An 18,203-nucleotide genomic window follows, 5' to 3' on the forward strand; every position below is an offset into this window, starting at 1 on the left:
TGAAAAATGCTCCCATTGTGATTAAAAAAGGCAAATCCAGACGCGGGGAAGTTAACATAGGCTGATGATAGCGGCATATAGTTAACGCAGTTTGGAATAAACTATTATGCAACCAGGCCGGCCGACCAGCGCACTTCGATGCCGAGAGCCCGAGCGCAGAGGCGTGCCGCGCTGAACGGCCGCCGAGAACGAACATAGCCGCCTCGAACAAAAAGTTTAAACAGTAGGGCTGCGGGAGGACGCTCCCCGAGCAGCAGGACGGTGCGCGCCTATGCTCCGAGTAAATAAAAAAAAAAAGGGGGGGGGGGGGGGGCGAGCGCTCCGAGTGAAAGATGACGACGAAGCATGAAAGAGGTTTCAGGAGAGCGAGCGCGAAGTGTAAGAGATAAGGGAGGAGGGGGGCGTCGAGAGTGCTAGGAGAATTAAGGTAGTACGTCAACATGACCGTGCCGCACGAACGGAAACGGTAGAACAAAACCGAGTCGTTGCGAACTGAGCGCAAGTATCAAACTGTCAAGAAACCGAGAACCTCCTGCGCGCACAAAATGCAAGGAAACGTAGCACATACATTATTTCTGTTCAAGAAAGTTGAGACTGATGTTCTTGCGCGAAATCGGCGTAACTCGCCGCGACATCTACCACATGTGCGATGTCATTTTGGCAGCCAGGTGAAAACAAGCGTGTGTCTCACGTTTTCATTTCAGCACATTCTGGAGCGTTCCGACACAAAAAGACACAGAATGCAGCAATCCGGTAGGACACTGTTCCCACAAAGCGCAATATGCGTGAGAATAGGCTTACCTTTACAGACGATTGCGTCAGCCGCAAAGTACGCTGTCCGCCTTCGTATCACCGGCACCGAACCAACCAGTGCGATTTCAGCGCGAGTGCAATGTAGTCGGCGCATATACCTCTTAGTCACGCAGAAAAAAAAATCGTCCATGCCTTCTTCTTTCGAACATCTCAAACATAAAGCGGTGCAGCAGTCCTTCGGCCTGAGCAAAGCAAAAAGAAGCCCGGACACTTGCCGACACGATAAATGCCCGTTTGCGTTAAACACCACATGTAGAAGGCACTTCACAAGCGTACACACTTCTGTAACACATATGCATGGGAAATGAAACACATTTCACGAGGGTACACAATCGAAGAAGCACATGCAGCATTCGCCGAAACGTGGTCGAAACGCACCCCACAATGCTAACGGCCATATTGTGAAATTTGAAAACAGCGTTCGTAGCTACTGGCGGCCTCCTGGCGGTGAAATTTTGTTTCAGTTTCTGTTTAATTTTTAAAAAGCACTCGTGTGTAATTTTAATTTTAGCGTTACTTTTGGTGCTTTATTTAGGTGTTGGGTTATATTAGCAGCGCCGCTTGTGTATAAAAGGCTACGAAGTTACGCAGCCATATAACCCCAGCATGTAAGGTGATATTGCTTGCCCGTAACACCCTAAGGCATATTCTCCAACCAAAGCACCCCTTTGGCATGCAAGAGGTGATTTCCAATGGCACGAACACCCTAGACTCAGGGTGTAAGGGTGTTTTGAATCAGACAAATGCCCAAAAAGGTGTTTTTGTTTTTACAGTGCAGCGTAATTCATCTTTATTCTTCATCTTATGTAAGTACGTTCAGTAAAATAGTATCGAGCTGAACGTTTCGACAAATGGAATAAAACATGGCGCCCATAAAAAGCGGTCTCTTCGAAGAACTACCATCCGACCGCTGTTGATAACAGGACGGCGACCCAGGGTAGAGGAAGTTGGGAGGCAGAGACATCCGGCGCGTGGCTTATTGCATATCGCTTCAGCCGGAATCTTACAACTTCGTGCTAAGCGGAACATTAAAAATAGGTGCCCCACACATGACCTTTGATCAGCCAGTCAACGTCAGTAGTGCCCTCTCCCAAAATCAGATTCACTTACGAAGGGCACAGCATCAGACTACCTCCTTGGGTTATATAAGCACAGCACTGAGACCTTCGCCAAATAGTGAACAGCTTTCGGCAGGTCCCGTCGCACACAGCAACGCTGTTTGTTTGAGACGCGTAACTGAACTTGCGTTGAAAGTATTTGGCCAGGAGCACCACCGCGTGAGTACATGTCACACAAAAGGCTTTCTCAAACTGATGTCCTGAATTTTCCTGCAGTTGGTGGACTTCGCATCCTAAACAGCATGCAAGAACCGTTGTGCACTTTGCCTGCTTCCCTCCGGTCTGCTTTGGCACTCGTATTCTTCAGCGCCTTCCTCGCTTCTGCATTAGCATATGTTGTGCCAAATGTCACCGAACTCTCTCAACCGTGCTCAGGAAGCGACTTCAAGTGCACTACACAAGACCAGTGTGTAACCTTGCAACAGCGTTGTGACGGAACACCCCATTGCAAGGATGGGTCGGACGAAATGAACTGCAACTCCACCGCGGCGTGTTCCAAAGGCGAGTACAGATGCAAATACGGTGGATCATGCTTTCCGGATACTTGGGTTTGTGACGGCGACCGAGACTGCGCTGATGGGTCGGACGAATTAGAGGACATTTGCAAGAATCGCACTACTAAAACCTGCGCTACTGGCAGGTTCGCTTGCCGGACAGCTGGTGCAGCCATGACTTGCTTACCTGTCGCTTGGAGGTGCGATGGAGAAAAGGATTGCTCAGACGGCTTAGACGAGGAGAATTGCACGTCCATAAATAGGTGTACAGAAACGGAGTTTGCGTGTGAGAGGTATGGCGGCTGCGTCAATAATTCTTTGCGGTGCAACGGTGACCGCGATTGCTTAGATGGTTCGGACGAAAAAAACTGTACTGGCCAAATACAGTGTCCTGAATATGCTTCGGCGTGCAAAGACCACAGCAAATGCATAATGAAAAGCAGGGTGTGCGACGGTGACCGAGACTGCTTAGATGGCTCAGACGAGCAGAATTGCACATTTCTAAAGAACTGCACAGAAACTGAGTTCATGTGCAAGAGTAGCGGTCTCTGTATTAATAGCACTTGGCGCTGCGATGGTGACCACGACTGCTCAGACGGCTCGGACGAGCAGGAATGCATATCCGGCTTACAATGTGGAGGAAATAAGCTTGCGTGCGAGGATAACAGCCACTGTATCCAGATAACTTGGCGGTGTGACGGAGACCGCGATTGCTCAGATGGTTCATACGAGCAGAATTGCACCTCCGTGTAGCGATGTGCGGGAGCTAAGTTTGCGTGCAACCACAACAGCCGCTGCATCCACAAAACTTGGCAGTGTGATTGTGACCGTGACTGTTTAGATGGTTCTGACGAGGAGAATTGCGCGTATATAACGAAGTGTTCTGAAACTGAGTTCAGGTGTAAAGTTAATGGTCGTTGCATTAACACCACTTGGCGATGCGATGGTGACCGCGGCTGTTCAGATGGATCGGACGAGCAAAATTGTACTCCGCGTATACGCTGCTCTCAGACTGAGTTTGTGTTGCCTAAGTGGCAACAGATGTATCCCTCACAACTGGGCTCGAGACGCTGACCGCGACTGCTTCGACGGCACAGACGAGCAAAATTGCACTAGTGCGGAAACTGAGTTTGCATGCTACGACGAAGACCGCTGGCGAGGACCCCGACTGCTCTGACGGCTCAGATGAACGGAATTGCACACACGGGAAATTAATGTAGGTGCGCAGACAATGGCCGTTGTATTAACGGCAGTTGGCGCTGCGATGGTGACCGCGACTGCTCGGATGGTTCGGACGAGCAGACTTGCACCTCCGGGTTACGCTGCGCTGGAACGAAAATTCCGTGTGAGGACAACAACCGTTGCATCTTGAAAACGTGGCAATGCGATGGGGATCGCGATTGCTTAAATGGCTCTGACGAGCGAAATTGCAAGCTTTTGAGGAGCTGTTTGCAAATTGAGTTCACGTGCATGAACAGCAGCCACTGCAACAAGGATACTTGACGTTGCGATGCTGAGCGCGACTGCTCAGACGGCTCGGACGAGATGGACTGTATTACGGAATTCGATGCGAGAAAGACTAGTTCGCATGCGAGGACAAAAGTCGCTGCATCGGGAAAAGCTGCTTGTGTGACGACGACCGCGACTGCTTCGTAGTTTGACACGAGTAGAATTGTTCCTCCGTCCTAACTTCCACCGGACCTCAGTTCGCTTGCAGGAATAATGGCCAGGGGAGCCCGATTGCAGAGACGGTTCGGACGAACAAAACTGCACATCCGCGATAACCTGCTCTTCGACAGAGTTCGCATGCACTTCTGGAAATGAAGCTGTCACTTCCATTGACAAAATGCGATTCTGCGACGGCCAGTGAGACTGCCAAGGTGGCTCTGATGAACCAGTCGCCTGCCAGAAGTCGCCGCGGAGGTGCGAAGAGAATTACTTCGAATGCGACAACGGTACGTGTATATCGAAGCAGTGGAGGTGCGATTATCGATACGCTTGCAAAGATCACATCGACGAGGAGGGGTGTGCTGCAAAGGAAAGCCGAATCTGCTCTGATGATGAATTTTTGTTTTTCTGGTTGTCTCTGCATCCCTATCCCGTCCCGCTGTGCAACACAACGACTGCCCCGACCGCTCAGACGAAAAGCATTACGCCACCGTGGAGCCATTTAAATTTATTAATTTAATTTGATGTGCCGAGACGGTGTTGAGCCGTCAGTACTTCAGTGATTGTATTCTATTCCAAAGTTCACGATGCTGCCTAGATGGCGTACACTAATGTTTGTTCGGAATTTAGACTGCAATAACAGATATGTGATTATAAAAGTAAGGCGTAGCCGAAGTTGAAAAACTTTCTATGTTCAACAGCCCAAAATGTCAAGCAGTTTCGTATTTTAAACATATATCTGCCAAAAAGGTTCTACTGTCTGTTAGTAAAGCAGTCTCACATTGAAGTTCAAAAAGTATTGTACAATTAGATATTATTGTGTACAGTATAGTGCGCTGCCTTATATACGTCGAGTGTCGAGCTATTCAATACCTTGTGATTTTCAATAAATGAGTTTGTCTCGTGGACGTGTGGTCATTATTTAAAGTGTTGAAAGAATGTAAGCCTGAAAATAGTTTGACTGCATCATTCAAACACTAACAGAGGTCGTACACACTATTGTGACAATGCGTAGCAGCCATATACCGGCTCTAAACAGTCAGCATTTTTTTTGGCATGTTTGTATTCTTTCCCGTTTCACCGTAATCGATTACCGCTCTCCAGTGTACCCTCTTGGTTCAAGGGTCACGTGATATTAGTATAGTAAAACATTATACGTTTACCCCGCCCTTTCCACCTACTTGGCACTTATTAAGAGCTGAAGTATGAGGCGTATACGAACAAAAAGCTGCGGCATCGACTGCACCCAATTAATTTTGCGCTGCTGAGATCATTTTGGACACAATGATTAGCAGATAATCTCCGGATCGGGCAACTGCCATCGGCATGCATAGTACAAAGCAAGAACTATACGAGCGGCTTTCAGTGGAAGTTGTGAAGTGGTCAACAGCAGGCAGACATTTAGACATTAAATGCGCATATTTTAAGGATAAAAAACAGGCGGTTAGGTTAAAGGTATATTTCAGGCGCTGATGGAAGCGAAATGAGCAGTGCTATCTTTACGACAATTGCAAATGATATCAAATCCGAATATCGTGCGGCGTGGAATATGGGCCACAAAATAAAAAAAACGGCAGTAGGGATGGTGTGAGATAGTAGTAAAAGCGCATACCTTAATGTTTTTTCTAATGCTGCCCCGTTACGTAGCATAAAATTGACAGCCTTTAGCAGAACAAAGGGCTGGTCGCTTTTTGCGATGGGACATCTTTGGAAATGGTGTTATAAACCCTTTCAAAACAATTTTGGTGTGCCTGAAAATAAAAAATATATATTGAAAGTACAGCTGCTAAACACTCTTAAGGCATTTGTTAAAAACGCGACATGTTTTATGTTTAGCGACAGAATTAACCTGTCGTGATACAAAGAAAAACAAACAAACATTTATGCATTGCTTTGTATGTAGGCTATGTATTGACGTATTACACAGATGTCGCGAAGTTAAATTATCGGATATCTGAGCTCAAAGTCATCGCTCACAGAGACAGACTTATTTATTTCTTACATACTGGAACCTTCATCATTATATACGCCGCCAATGTAAACGGTGTTTTGTACGCCACCTTGTAACCGTTCTTACCTATATATGGGTTAGGGCGCCAGAAATGCAAGCTGCGAAATAATATGGGCACGAAGTGCAGCATTTACGCTGAATATCCTGGTAAAAATTAAATGGGTCTGCATGGGCATACTTCAAAATGCTGAAGGTCAATGATAAATAAAGAAAAAAAGCAACTTCAGTGCAGGAATCGCTGTTAAAACTGTAAGAGCAGTAATACAGAAGCAGGATCTTTATGTTCTGATGAATAAATGCCCCTTTTCACTTGGAACAAGGTTGTAAGCTAAAAATCAAGGGTGCCAATTACGGATATTACAGGAGCGTTATTGTACTCCAAAACATTTGATGCCTTCACACTCTTCGGTAGTTCGCTGACAAGTGCTCTCAGAATGGGCCTGAGAACTGTAACCTCCCCTGTCTTTTTCTCCAATACGGAAAAGAAGGATTCGTTTCCGTATATTCTCGAATAATGCAGGGCGGGGGTGGGGGGGTGGGGATTGGAGGGCTGCGCATATCAGTTTTCTGCAATGATCGCGAAAAAAATGAACTTGTCACAAAAATACGCGATGTATCTTTAGATGTTGTCCGTGAGAGTTCCCCTTGAGCCCTCCTGACTGAAGCTCTGTCATGATTTGAAACACTGTGACGGTCTTCAAGTCATCAAGTGGTAGTTGTTTTCAATGGCTTCCAGTCACGTTCCTCAACTTTTGATGGTAGCCTCAGCAGAGAGGGGCACTTCCGCTAACTGTTTTTTAAACGAGCCCACAAAAGAAGGCGCTTTTATAAACGCCCCTTGAAATACTCTGTGTTCTTCCCCGTTATGGTAAAACACAAGCGAATGGCAGGGGACGTAGACCACGTGCGGTTGTACCACCTTCAGCCGAAGTGCTTCCGCCTTGTTCATACAGGTTCCTGTATTTTTTGTGTTCCATGCAGTTTGGCTACAGTAATTTATACGACTGTTTAATAAAGAAGGCTGTAGTCTCGCCATTGACCTTCTCCAAATGTTTATGGAATACAAAGAAAGGTTTTGTTTTCATTACGGCTTAAAGCTTTGACGCTTTGACGTTTCCAGATAAAGCGTTAGTTTACATTCATTGTCTCATCTACGAAGACGAAAACGCGGAAGTCGCCGGGCTCAACTCGTATCTTTCGAAGGGTTCTTATGAAGAGGCCGTAGAAAGTTTCCCGGCAGCGTCGATACAGACGGCACGTTCACACTGCAGTGCTTCTATAGGAATACTTTAAATACCGGGTTTTGAAGTTTTCCCAATGAAGCGATCGCAGCAACTAGTACTTCCCTAAATGAGCGTAGGAAAATCTCGCCCTACTGTTATTACAGCCTTTCTAAAATTATCGCCTTGAAGTTGAGGGTTTCTGGTATTTTGCAAGATATATGAGAAACATCGTGGATATTTGTTACATACTATTAAGAAAATAAATTTACTTGGAAGCTATGACATTCTGGGGCATCGAGACCTAAGCGTATGGAATTCATAAATATTACGACAGCATTATGAAAATTTTCATACACACGAGCAATCTAACTCAATTTGCGGCACACGTTGAAATAAACTGTGCAAATGGCTAGTGTGGAATGCTTCACAATTTACGGGTAATTGCGATCAATTCAATAAAACGAATCAGTGACATGTTCCCCTACAGATTGTTTGATTTTATGGAGTATAACACATGAAAGGGACTCAGGTTATGCGAGACGCCGTTGTGGAGGGCTCCGAAAATTTCGACCACTTGGAGTTCTTTAACGTGCGCACATATTGCAAAGCACAAAGAGCTTTGCTTTTCACGTCCATTGAAAGCGGCCGCCGCAGCCGGGATTTGATCCAGCATCCTTGGGCACAGTAGACTAGCGCCATAACCACAGTACTACCACGGTGTGGCCATGTTCCTCTTCATTCCGCATGGTTAGCCGCCGACAGTTTGGCCTGCCGTGTAGCATGGTAAATCAGTAGTGCAGAATTACCTCTTAAACGGCTTTCATTTCGGCATCCCTGGTAAGCAGTTTAAGAGGTAATTTGACACTGCACTACTGATTTACCATGCTACACGGCATCAACGGCTAATGGTGTTTTGTTAACAATGTTTTCACGGGATTTTCAACATCCAATGAAATGACTGAGGAAAAAAATTGTAAGGCTTTAGCGTACCTAAAACTGCATATCGGAGGCGCGAAAGCTTTTTCACAAAGATGGATGTTGATGGAGAAGACGTGCAATGTAAAGCGCGAGTTTGCATTGAAGTCTTGACGCGGGCCATAGATTCTGGCGACAGTTACGACGTTCGCTACTTGCTCTGGATCCGCTATCTCTCTAGCCGTTTCTTTCTGCGTCTGAGCACGGCATATCGAAACTACAACATATTTGCATTTGGCAGCGTGCAGTAGCGGCTTCGCACTAAAATTTTCACCCGGGGGTTTCATATGTTTAGAGCAATGAGAGCGTGTGAACGCATTGTTTGAATTATCCGACACGCGCACAGGGAAGTCACAATCTGGCGGGCGAATCAAGACTTAAGCAGAAGCACTATTGTTGCTTGGCTCTAGCGATTGTATGAGTGCTTTCGCAATTATACTTTGTGGGACTGATGTCGGAAGAAAAGTCTTCATTCAAGCATTAAAGGTTTTAAGAGCGTGGCCAGTGTGGCGTGCGGCTCAACATTTGTGCGAAATGTCATTTGATAAAAATAAGATGCGGCTGGGGCACGAAGAAAGATGATCAAGCAAATTACCAAGGTATAAATCTTTACTTCGTACATTTTGCAAAATGAAGCCTGGTCTGGTCGATTAACCCTTTACCTCCAAAATTCTACAAACTGTAACAGTTCATGCTCTGACTTGCAGTACTTTAGAGTGAATCGAGACACAGTCTGGTTCATTATATCGCACTTGAGTCAAATATTAAAATGGTTAAATGTAGCACTCGCAGCGTACTGCCCGGCGGCTTGCCGCAGTCTGAGTGCTTATCAACTCTGGCTAGAAAACCAGGCACAGGTATTACTCAAAATTAGATTATGCCGACACTGTGCAGGAACTGTTGCCGCACAGGAAAGCTGACTGTTCAGGTGCAGAGGGCTGAGTGAATTGAGTTTACCGAGCTCAAAACAAAGCGAATGCTTCTTGCGGTCATTTTCAGATAGTCTTATAGTGTAGAACTGCACCAAGAACTTTAAATAATTTCCTGAAACCAAAGAATGTATAAGGATTGTCATGTATGGAATTTTCACGAACGGTAAATTAATAAGGCTATGATTCTTTATAATGTCAATGTATACATACAAGTGGAAGAGACGTTTTACAGACTTGAGAAAATTTAGGACACTCAGCGATTAATTTTCAGCAACTTTAAAGTGCAAGCTACGAATCTGTCAACAGCGATTAATTTTCAACAACGTTAAAGTGCAAGCTATGAATCTGTCGCCAGCGATTAATTTTCAACAACGTTAACGTGCAAGCTGCGAATCTGTCGCTGCGAAGAAATCGTAAAAGCACTGCGCATGGGCGCTGTCATGTTCTGGCAAGGAATTCTGAAAGGCTGTAGATTTTTTTTTTATCAGTTAATTGTAGAGTAATCCCCACTCTTGTGCCAAGAAAAATATTCAGGTTACTTGCAAAACAGGTGCCGGATATAAAACTGTACTGAAAGAAATGCAATTCATCTTATCATGCGACTATAAGATGTATTTATTCCCGAACAAAACACCGATAGTTAAGCCAGCTGAAGCTATATTTTACTCCCCGTGTCAGAAACAACGAGTCTACTCGGCAGACGCCAGTAGTAAGTAGACGAAAAGGGATTTTAATGGGCTACCGGTGAAGTACATTGATCTAGTTATATTATTTGATATTTAATGTAGCAATTGGGTAATGGTAAGATATGTTTCTCAATAGTTCGAGAATTTCTATAAAACTTTCATCGCTTCGTTTGTTGCGGATGCGCAGAAGCCGTCAACAGCAAAAACAAAAAAAAAGGAAAATAATAACTTATGGGTTTAACGCACCAAAGCAAGATTAGCTATGACGTATGATGTAGCGGTGAGCTTCGGTGCCGTTGACCACGTGGGGTTGTTTAACCTGCAGTCAAATCCCACAGCAAGTGAGCGCCTTGCGTAAAGGCCGCGATTGAATCCCCCAGTTCTGGAACTAAGCACTCGGGCGTCCTAGCGCTGAGACACAGCGAGGGAGGTTTAACAGAACACAGGAAGAAAGAGAAAACGAAGGTACTCAAACAACTCTATTGTGCATACAGATGGCACAGAGTAGCCTATTCGAACATTATTCTGCTATGGAGCAGTCTGCGGTCGCATGCTTCAGTAGTTCCGGTATTCACAGCAGAAACGGAAATATATCAGTTCTGAGTGTTTGAATTAAGTCGTATTGACGGCAGCAACCTCTTTTGCTTTCCCATGCGCTAACGGCAGCATCACTATGTTTGAGAGGCCTCGCATTAAAGAATCTGAAGCACCGAAGGCCGACTGATGATGTTCTTATCCAGCATGACATGCTCGATATGGACAAGTATTTTTAAATGAAGTGTGGGGTGGTAAACTGTCCACATTTCTTTTGGGTGAGGCAGATTGGTGAGCAAAAGCGCCTCAGAACCGCTAAAAAAAACAGAAACAAAAAACACACACGCTTGTACAAGTCGCACGCTTGCACGTAAATTACTGCTGGCTGGCACACCACGCGAACATGCATCCATACTGAGCAGGGTTCACCTCAGCGCCACAAGGTGGCGACTGCTCAATCTCGAGGCCAACAGGCATTGGGAAAAGGCTGAAAAATGTCCCAATTTAAAAAATGTATGCATCCGGGATATCATAAGAACAAAAGAATCAAAAGACCCCAGACCTTACAAAAATGTCGTGAAGGCCGAAAGGATGCGGTCAATGTCGAAGAAGCTGAGCAATGGCTTCCCAGCTATGGCGGCAGCAGTAACAATTTATTGACACAAATGCAAAACCTCTCCACAAACGGTAGAAGAAACGGACAAAGCGCTTCCGATAACTGAAACACAGACAAAAATAATATGCGACTCCAAGTCCACGGTCAACAGTTCCACCACAAGGAAAATCTCAAAGCCAGCAAACAATACAGTAAATTTATGCCATGCAAATAATATTCAGATTATATGGGCACAGGGTTATTTCTGGCTACAGGGAGAGGAAAAGACTCATGGGCTTGTCCGTAGTCTTACCTTCTGGACGACCTGGGCCCCTCGATTGATAGAGGCAGAGGCTGACTACTTAGATACGAGTATCACACAACACTTCAGTTTAAATCGAGCGTTATTCCCACCGGTCGGCATATCAATAAACAAAGAGCAATAGACTATTTGGTGACTCCTTTACGAACAAAAGTATACCCCAAACCCCTGCTCAAGACTGAGTTGTACGTAATAGATTTCTTTTAGTTCATTACATTTTGAGTTATATTGCAGCCACTTGATCACTGTTCTCCCCCGGTAACCTTTCTGGTAATTGTTATTTTTCATTACGTGATTACCAATCAATTATCGCTTACATCTGTGCAGGAAAACCTACACGCTCGAAGAGTCTGTGACGGTGTGATTGAATCAAATTGTTGAACTGCACCACGGTGCACAGTGCTCTCCAAGGTTTTCTGTGGCGATACTTAGCTTTAAGGCCGATGGCTGTCTAGCCAAGGACTACGTGCGGAGATCAATCAGATTTTGGCCAAGGAATTCAAGCGTCCTTGTTATATTTCTCCATGAGAAACCACCTCTAACGTTCCGAAGAAATACCGACATGATGTTTTCAGCTTTTAGCTGCCTTACTTGGAGTGCCTTTTCACAGCAACAACAGCAAAACACAGTGTTCCGTAGATGATGTTTGGTTTGTAGATTTTATCCTCCCAAGAAACTGAGGCAACGAGAGAGACCATTTTGAACGGCTCCGGAAATTTTCAGCATCTGGGGTTCCTTATTGTGCACTGACACAACCAAATACACAGGCACGTTGGTTCCCTCCTCTATCGAAAATCTGCTCCTTGCATTCTCTGTCTTCATATTGCTTTTAGGCTAACTGTCATAGTACACTTCAAAGATAATACAAGCCAAAGTTGGTTATATGACAGGAAGCATACAGAAAGGTGTTGTAATTCTGGAGTCATAGCTATTGCAATACAACCTTTACCACAACTGCACAAAAGGTTTTCGAAGCAATGCATGCTAATTCGATCTAAATGGTCAGAGACCCTTGTTAAGCTATCCTAACGGAAGTATGCTGCTGTTAAGCAGCCGGTGAACCTCACTGAAAAAAAACGACCGTGTGTGAAAACACTGCAAGTGGCATTTTTTTTTCTTTAATGGCTCAAATCGTCATTTTTCTATATGCTATTTAAACCCATGCGCAACAGCAAGAAACCTTAGTCAATAACCGTGTCAACTCTTACCAGACTAAGATAGAATGAGAGAAACAAATAGCTACATACTGGGAAAAGTACTGAACAAGGGTAGCGGGCAATCCTGTCAGTTGACAAGCCGAGCCAACGTTTCGACTTGGGGACTTGTCTTGGCTAGACGAAGGCAACTCTCCTTATTGAAACGTCTCTGATTGCGGCTGAGGTACCCCCTAAACCCTTGTTGAGTGCTTTTTTCTACAAGACTAATTCACTTATTCTTTTGTTGATACCTGGTTCTGAGATAGTATGCCTTGTATGCCAGTCTTTTTGCTTGAATTTAACTACGGCAGAACAATTAAATACCTCATATCTACAAATAAGGTGAACGTCGGTGAAGTGGTCCGTTTACCCGCAATATCAGCCGTTTTCTTGTAGGCACTTGCCATGTGACCAGGGCTTCAGCTAGTTTCAAAAGTGGGGTGTATCAGAAGGTTTAGTAGGAAAGGCAACATGCGTTCACGCTGCTGCCTTATATAAACATTTCTATGTACACACATTTCATGCAGCCAGTATACAAACAGTATTGATTAGGCCTTAATAGGTACTATGCAATGATGCGAGACATGTGGACCGCATGTTTGCTGCATGTGTTCTAAAGTACCATTTCAAGAATACTGAAAGGCGTTCAGGCATGACTCTCCTATGAGCCCGGCCGCGGTGGCGCAATGGTTAAGGCGCGTGAGTGCTGTATTCAAGGGTGCGGATCGAATTCCGGACCGCGGCTGCCGCTTTAAGAAACCGGCGAAAAGCAGGCGCGCTTGCTTTGCGAAGTCAACTCACGGTAATGAACCCCAGGTGGTCAAAATTTCCGGAGCCCTCCACCACAGCGTCTCTCATAGCCTGAGTGGATTTGGGACGTTAATACAGTAAACCAAACCAGATCTTTTACGCAACATGAAATAGTAGAAGTCCCCTCTCATCCACATAACTTAAGGAGCGCTTTATTATGTCTGTCCTGAATGCAAATGGTATTTGAGTGCATGGAAATACGAGAGTGATGCAAATTCGATCTGCCGCTGCACTTATTATTACAGAAAGAGACGCCAAGTTCATGGGGATGAAGATCTTAGTCGAACTCATGATTTTCTTGAAAGTAAATGCCTTCAAGCTTTCCTGAGGGCAAGAAATGTTGATCTCTTTACGAGCAAAACGTCCGTAGGCCGAAACAAAGCGAAATATTTTTCCTACCATCAGATTGGTGATGGTTTGTCTGTTTGTAATGATTAGTTGGGTTTATGGCGTTTAGCGTACCACTCAGATTATGAGAGACGCCTTACTGGAGGGCTCCGGAAATCTCGACCACCTGGGGTCCATTAACGTGCAGCGGCATCGCACAGCATGTGGGTCTTATTTTTCACCTCTATCATTTTTTGTGATGAATGCTGTGCGTAGCGCTGTGTGGGTATCTATGTGCATATTATTCATCATATGGACATACGAATAGTGCGACAAGATCGAGCCGCATATTTCTCAACGTTTGGCGCACATAAAAAAAAAAAACAAAAAAAAAACAATTTCTATCAAGAGCTACCGCCCGATCACTCTGAACAACAGAATGTCGTGTCATCGTGGAGAAAATGGAAAGCAGAGACTTCCAGCGCGAAGACTTCCGGTCGGTGCTGCTTCGCAGCGCGTTCCAGCTCTAGAGCACTGATTTGGTTCTCTAAAAAGAAAAATGCCGCTTGCGGTTTCCAAAGAATCTGGGAGCCCTAATTGAAAACGTGCTTGAAAAGCCATGCCGTTCGCCGGACGCAATTGTCACTACGTAGGACGAGCACACTAGCGGTTAATCTTATGCTACGTCGCAGGACGTACTTAGCAAAACGTCTAAGATTTGCGTTTTTATTAACATATCAAATCATCCCTGCTGTTGTTTTTTGTTTTGTGGTCGATATTCAACGCCGCGCAATTTTCAGTTCTTATATTAAGCGTAATTGTGATAAAGATAACAGTACCGATTTTGATTCGTTCAGTGTCTTCAATTTACCCTTAACCACCTGTTTTGTGTGGCTAAAATGTGCGCTTTCAAAGTCTAGAAGTCTGGCTGCTGTTGACCACCTCCACTAATATATCCTAGCTCCTGTAGTTCTTGCTGTGTTACCAAGATACTTTGATGGGCGAGTCGGTAAACATCCATTGTTAATAAAAACAGCGGAAACAGGAGGACATTGCGCAATATAAAAAGAAGCTACATGACAAGCGGTGACTTACAACTCAGCCTCAGACACAGTGTGCTATGTGCTATGCATGCCGATGGCAGCGTCCGGACCCGGATATTATCTGCTCATCATTTCTTGCCAAATACAATTTCAGCAGCGCATTAGTAATTGGTAGCGGCCGATGCTACAATTTTTGTTCGTTTACGCTATCATTTTACTAATAGTAAATGACAAGTAAGTCGAGATAGGTGGAGAGAACTACTAAACGTCCAATGTTTTACCAATATCGATTGAGCCAATAGGGTACACTGGAGAGTGATTATTCATTGCGGCGAACGTGGAGAGAATACACACATACACATAAAGAAACTGCTCACCTTTTAAAGCCTGTATCGCTGCTCCGCATTGTCCCAATGTGGATTACAGCCTCTATATTTGTGTTTGAATGATTCTGTCAAACCATTTCTCAGCTCACATTCTTTCACAATTCTAAAAGCTGAGCACATTGCTGGGAGACAAACTATTTTATTGGAAATCACAGGGTATTAAATAGTTCGACCCTCGACGTACATAGAGCAACGTACAATATGATACACAATAATATAAATTGTACCGTACCTCTAAATTTTTGGGTGAAACTGCTTTACTCACTGACACTGAAGATCCATTTGGCAGCTATATGTTTAGAATTCGAAAGTAGTTGAAATATTGGGGCTTTTGAACATAGAGCGGTTTTTCACCTTCGGCTATGCGACTTTTTTTTCTAATCACATATCTCTTCATTGATGTATATATTGCGAACAGATATTATTAGTGTACACCATCTTGGCAGCATTGTGAGCTCTGAAATATACTGCTACAAGGTGGTAACGACTCAGCACCGTCTAGGCACATCAAATGAAGTTCACAAAATTAAATGGCTCCACGGCGTCGCAGTTCTTTTCATCAGAGCCGTCGGGGCAATCGTCGTGTTGGTCACAGCGGGAGGGGATAGGAATGCAGGGACCACCAGAACCACACGAAAACTCCTTATCAGAGCAGATGCGGCTTTTCTTGGCGTCACAGTCATCCTCGTCGCTGCGATCGTTGCAGTCGTATCGACCATCGCACTTCCACTGCTTCGATATACACGTACCGCTGTCACATTCGAAGTAATTCTCTTCGCACCTCTGCGGCGGCTTGTAACAGGTGTCTGGTTCATCGGAGCCACCTTCGCAGTCTCTCTGGCCGTCGCAGAATCGCATTATGTCAATACAAGCGACAGCTTCAGTTCCAGAGGTGCATGCGAACTCTGTCGAAGAGCATGTTATGGTCGACGTGCAGTTTTGCTCGTCCGAACCGTCTGGGCAATCGGGCTTCCCATCGCACCGCCAAGATTCAAAGATGCAATGGCCATTAATCTTGCAGGCGAACTGATTTCCTGGGCAAGTTTGGACGGAGGAACATTTCTGCTCGTCTGAACTGTCTGCGCAGTCACGGTCGCCGTCGCACAACCAGGTTTTCTCGATGCAGCGACTATTGTCCTCGCATGCAAACTTGTTTTTCTCGCATCGAATTCCGGAAGTACAATTCATCTCGTCCGAGCCGTCTGAGCAGTCACGATAACCATCGCAGCGCCAAGTGTCATTGATGCAGCGGCCGTCGTTCATGCACGCGAACTCAGCTTGCGAACAACTCCTTGAAAAGTTGCAATTTCGCTCGTCCGAGCCATCTAAGCAATCGCGATCCCCGTCACAGCGCCAGGTTTGCTCAATGCAGCGACTGTTGTCTTCGCATGGAAACTTCGTTCCTGAGCAGCGTAGCCCGGAAGTGCAATTCTGCTCGTCCGAGCCATCCGAGCAGTCGCGGTCACCATCGCAGCGCCAACTGCCGTTAATACAACTGCCACTGTGCGTGCACTTAAACTCAGTTCCCGAGCAGTTTCTTAAGAGTGTGCAATTCGTTTCATCAGAGCCATCAGAGCAGTCAGGTTCACCATCGCACCACCAAGATTCCTCTATGCAGCGGCCGTTGTCATGGCATGCAAACTCAGTTTCGGCACAAGTGCAGTTTTGTTCGTCTGAGCCGTCTAAGCAATCGCGGTCACCGTCGCAAACCCACTTGTGAGAGATACATCTGTCGCCACTTTCGCATGCAAAATCAGTCGGGAAGCAGCGTACACGGGAAGTGCAATTCTGCTCGTCCGATCCATCTGAGCAGTCGCGGTCACCATCGCAGCGCCAAGTGGCTTTAATGCAATGAAACACACCTTTACACCTGAACTCAGTTTCCGAACACTCGGAAACTGACGAGCAATTTCGCTCGTCCGAACCGTCTAAGCAGTCACGGTCCCCATCACACTGCCAAATTTTCTGGATGCAGCGACTGTTGTCCTCGCACGCAATCTTAGTACCCGCACATTGTAGCCCGGAGGTGCAATTCTGTTCGTCTGAACCATCCGAGCAATCAAGCTCACCGTTGCACCGCAAAGAATTATTGATGCAGCCGCCATACTTCTCACACGCGAAATCCGTTTCTGCACACCTGTTTACGAACGTGCAGTTCTCCTCGTCTAAGCCGTCTGAGCAATCCTTTTCTCCATCGCACCTCCAAGGGGTAATTAAGCAAGTCATGCCCACACCAGCTACCCGGCAAGCGAACGTGCCAGTAGGGCAGGCTTTAGTGGTGCGATTCTTGCAAATTTCCTCTGATTCGTCCGATCCGTCAGTGCAGTCCCGCTCACCGTCACAAACCCAAGTATCCGGAAAGCATGACCCGCCGTTTTTGCATCTGTACTCGCCTTTGGAACACGCCGCGGTGGAGTTGCAGTTCATTTCATCCGACCCATCACTGCAATGGGGTGTTCCGTCACAACGCTGTTGCAAGGTTACACACTGGTCTTGTGCAGTGCACTTGAAGTCGCTTCCTGAGCACGGATGGGAGAGTTCGGTGACACTTGGCACGGCATATGAGGATGCAGAAGCGATTAGGGCGGTAAAGAATACGAGTTTCAAAGCAGGACGGAGAAATGCAGGCGGAATGCACAGCGGAGCTTGCATGCTGGTCAGAATTCGAACTCCACCAACTGTGGGAAAATTCGGGACATCAGTTTGAGAAAGCCGTTTGTGTGACGTACTCACGCGGTCTCAAACAAGGAGCGTTGCTGTGTGCGACGGGATGTGCCGAAAGCTGTTCTCTATGTGGCGGAGGTCTTAGTGCTGTGGCTATTGAATGCAAGGAGGTGGAGTCTGTTGCTGTGCCCTTCGTAAGTGAATCTAATTGTGGGAGAGGGTGCTACTGGCGCTAACTGGCTTATCCAAGGTCGTGTGCGGGGCCCCTAATTTTAATGTTCCGCCCAGCATGAAGTTGTTGGTTCCGGCCGAAGTGATACGGAATAAGCCACGCGCCGGAAGTCTCTGCCTTCCAACTTCCTCTACCCTGGGTCGCCGTCCTGTTGTCAAAAGTGGTCGAATAGTA

The 18,203-nt window shown here is 45.8% G+C and overlaps 2 protein-coding genes across 2 annotated transcripts; one reads left to right on the forward strand and one right to left on the reverse strand.

Moving 5' to 3' along the window:
• Nucleotides 1-1,924: 1,924 nt before the first annotated feature.
• LOC146178537 (uncharacterized) lies at nucleotides 1,925-5,001 on the forward strand. Its single transcript, XM_084578354.1, has one exon. It carries the CDS (start codon nucleotides 2,099-2,101, stop codon nucleotides 3,176-3,178), a length of 1,080 nt encoding a protein of 359 aa, XP_084434480.1. The 5' UTR covers nucleotides 1,925-2,098; the 3' UTR covers nucleotides 3,179-5,001.
• A 10,255-nt stretch (nucleotides 5,002-15,256) lies between these two features.
• Nucleotides 15,257-17,966, reverse strand: LOC146178538 (uncharacterized). Its single transcript, XM_084578355.1, has one exon. The coding sequence runs from the start codon at nucleotides 17,783-17,785 to the stop codon at nucleotides 15,641-15,643; it is 2,145 nt and encodes a 714-aa protein (XP_084434481.1). The 5' UTR covers nucleotides 17,786-17,966; the 3' UTR covers nucleotides 15,257-15,640.
• Between the last annotated feature and the right edge of the window lie 237 nt (nucleotides 17,967-18,203).

This window comes from Amblyomma maculatum, chromosome 9 (genome assembly GCF_055883805.1).
Source record: "Amblyomma maculatum isolate TAMU_Amacu chromosome 9, ASM5588380v1, whole genome shotgun sequence".
NCBI lineage: Eukaryota > Metazoa > Arthropoda > Arachnida > Ixodida > Ixodidae > Amblyomma > Amblyomma maculatum.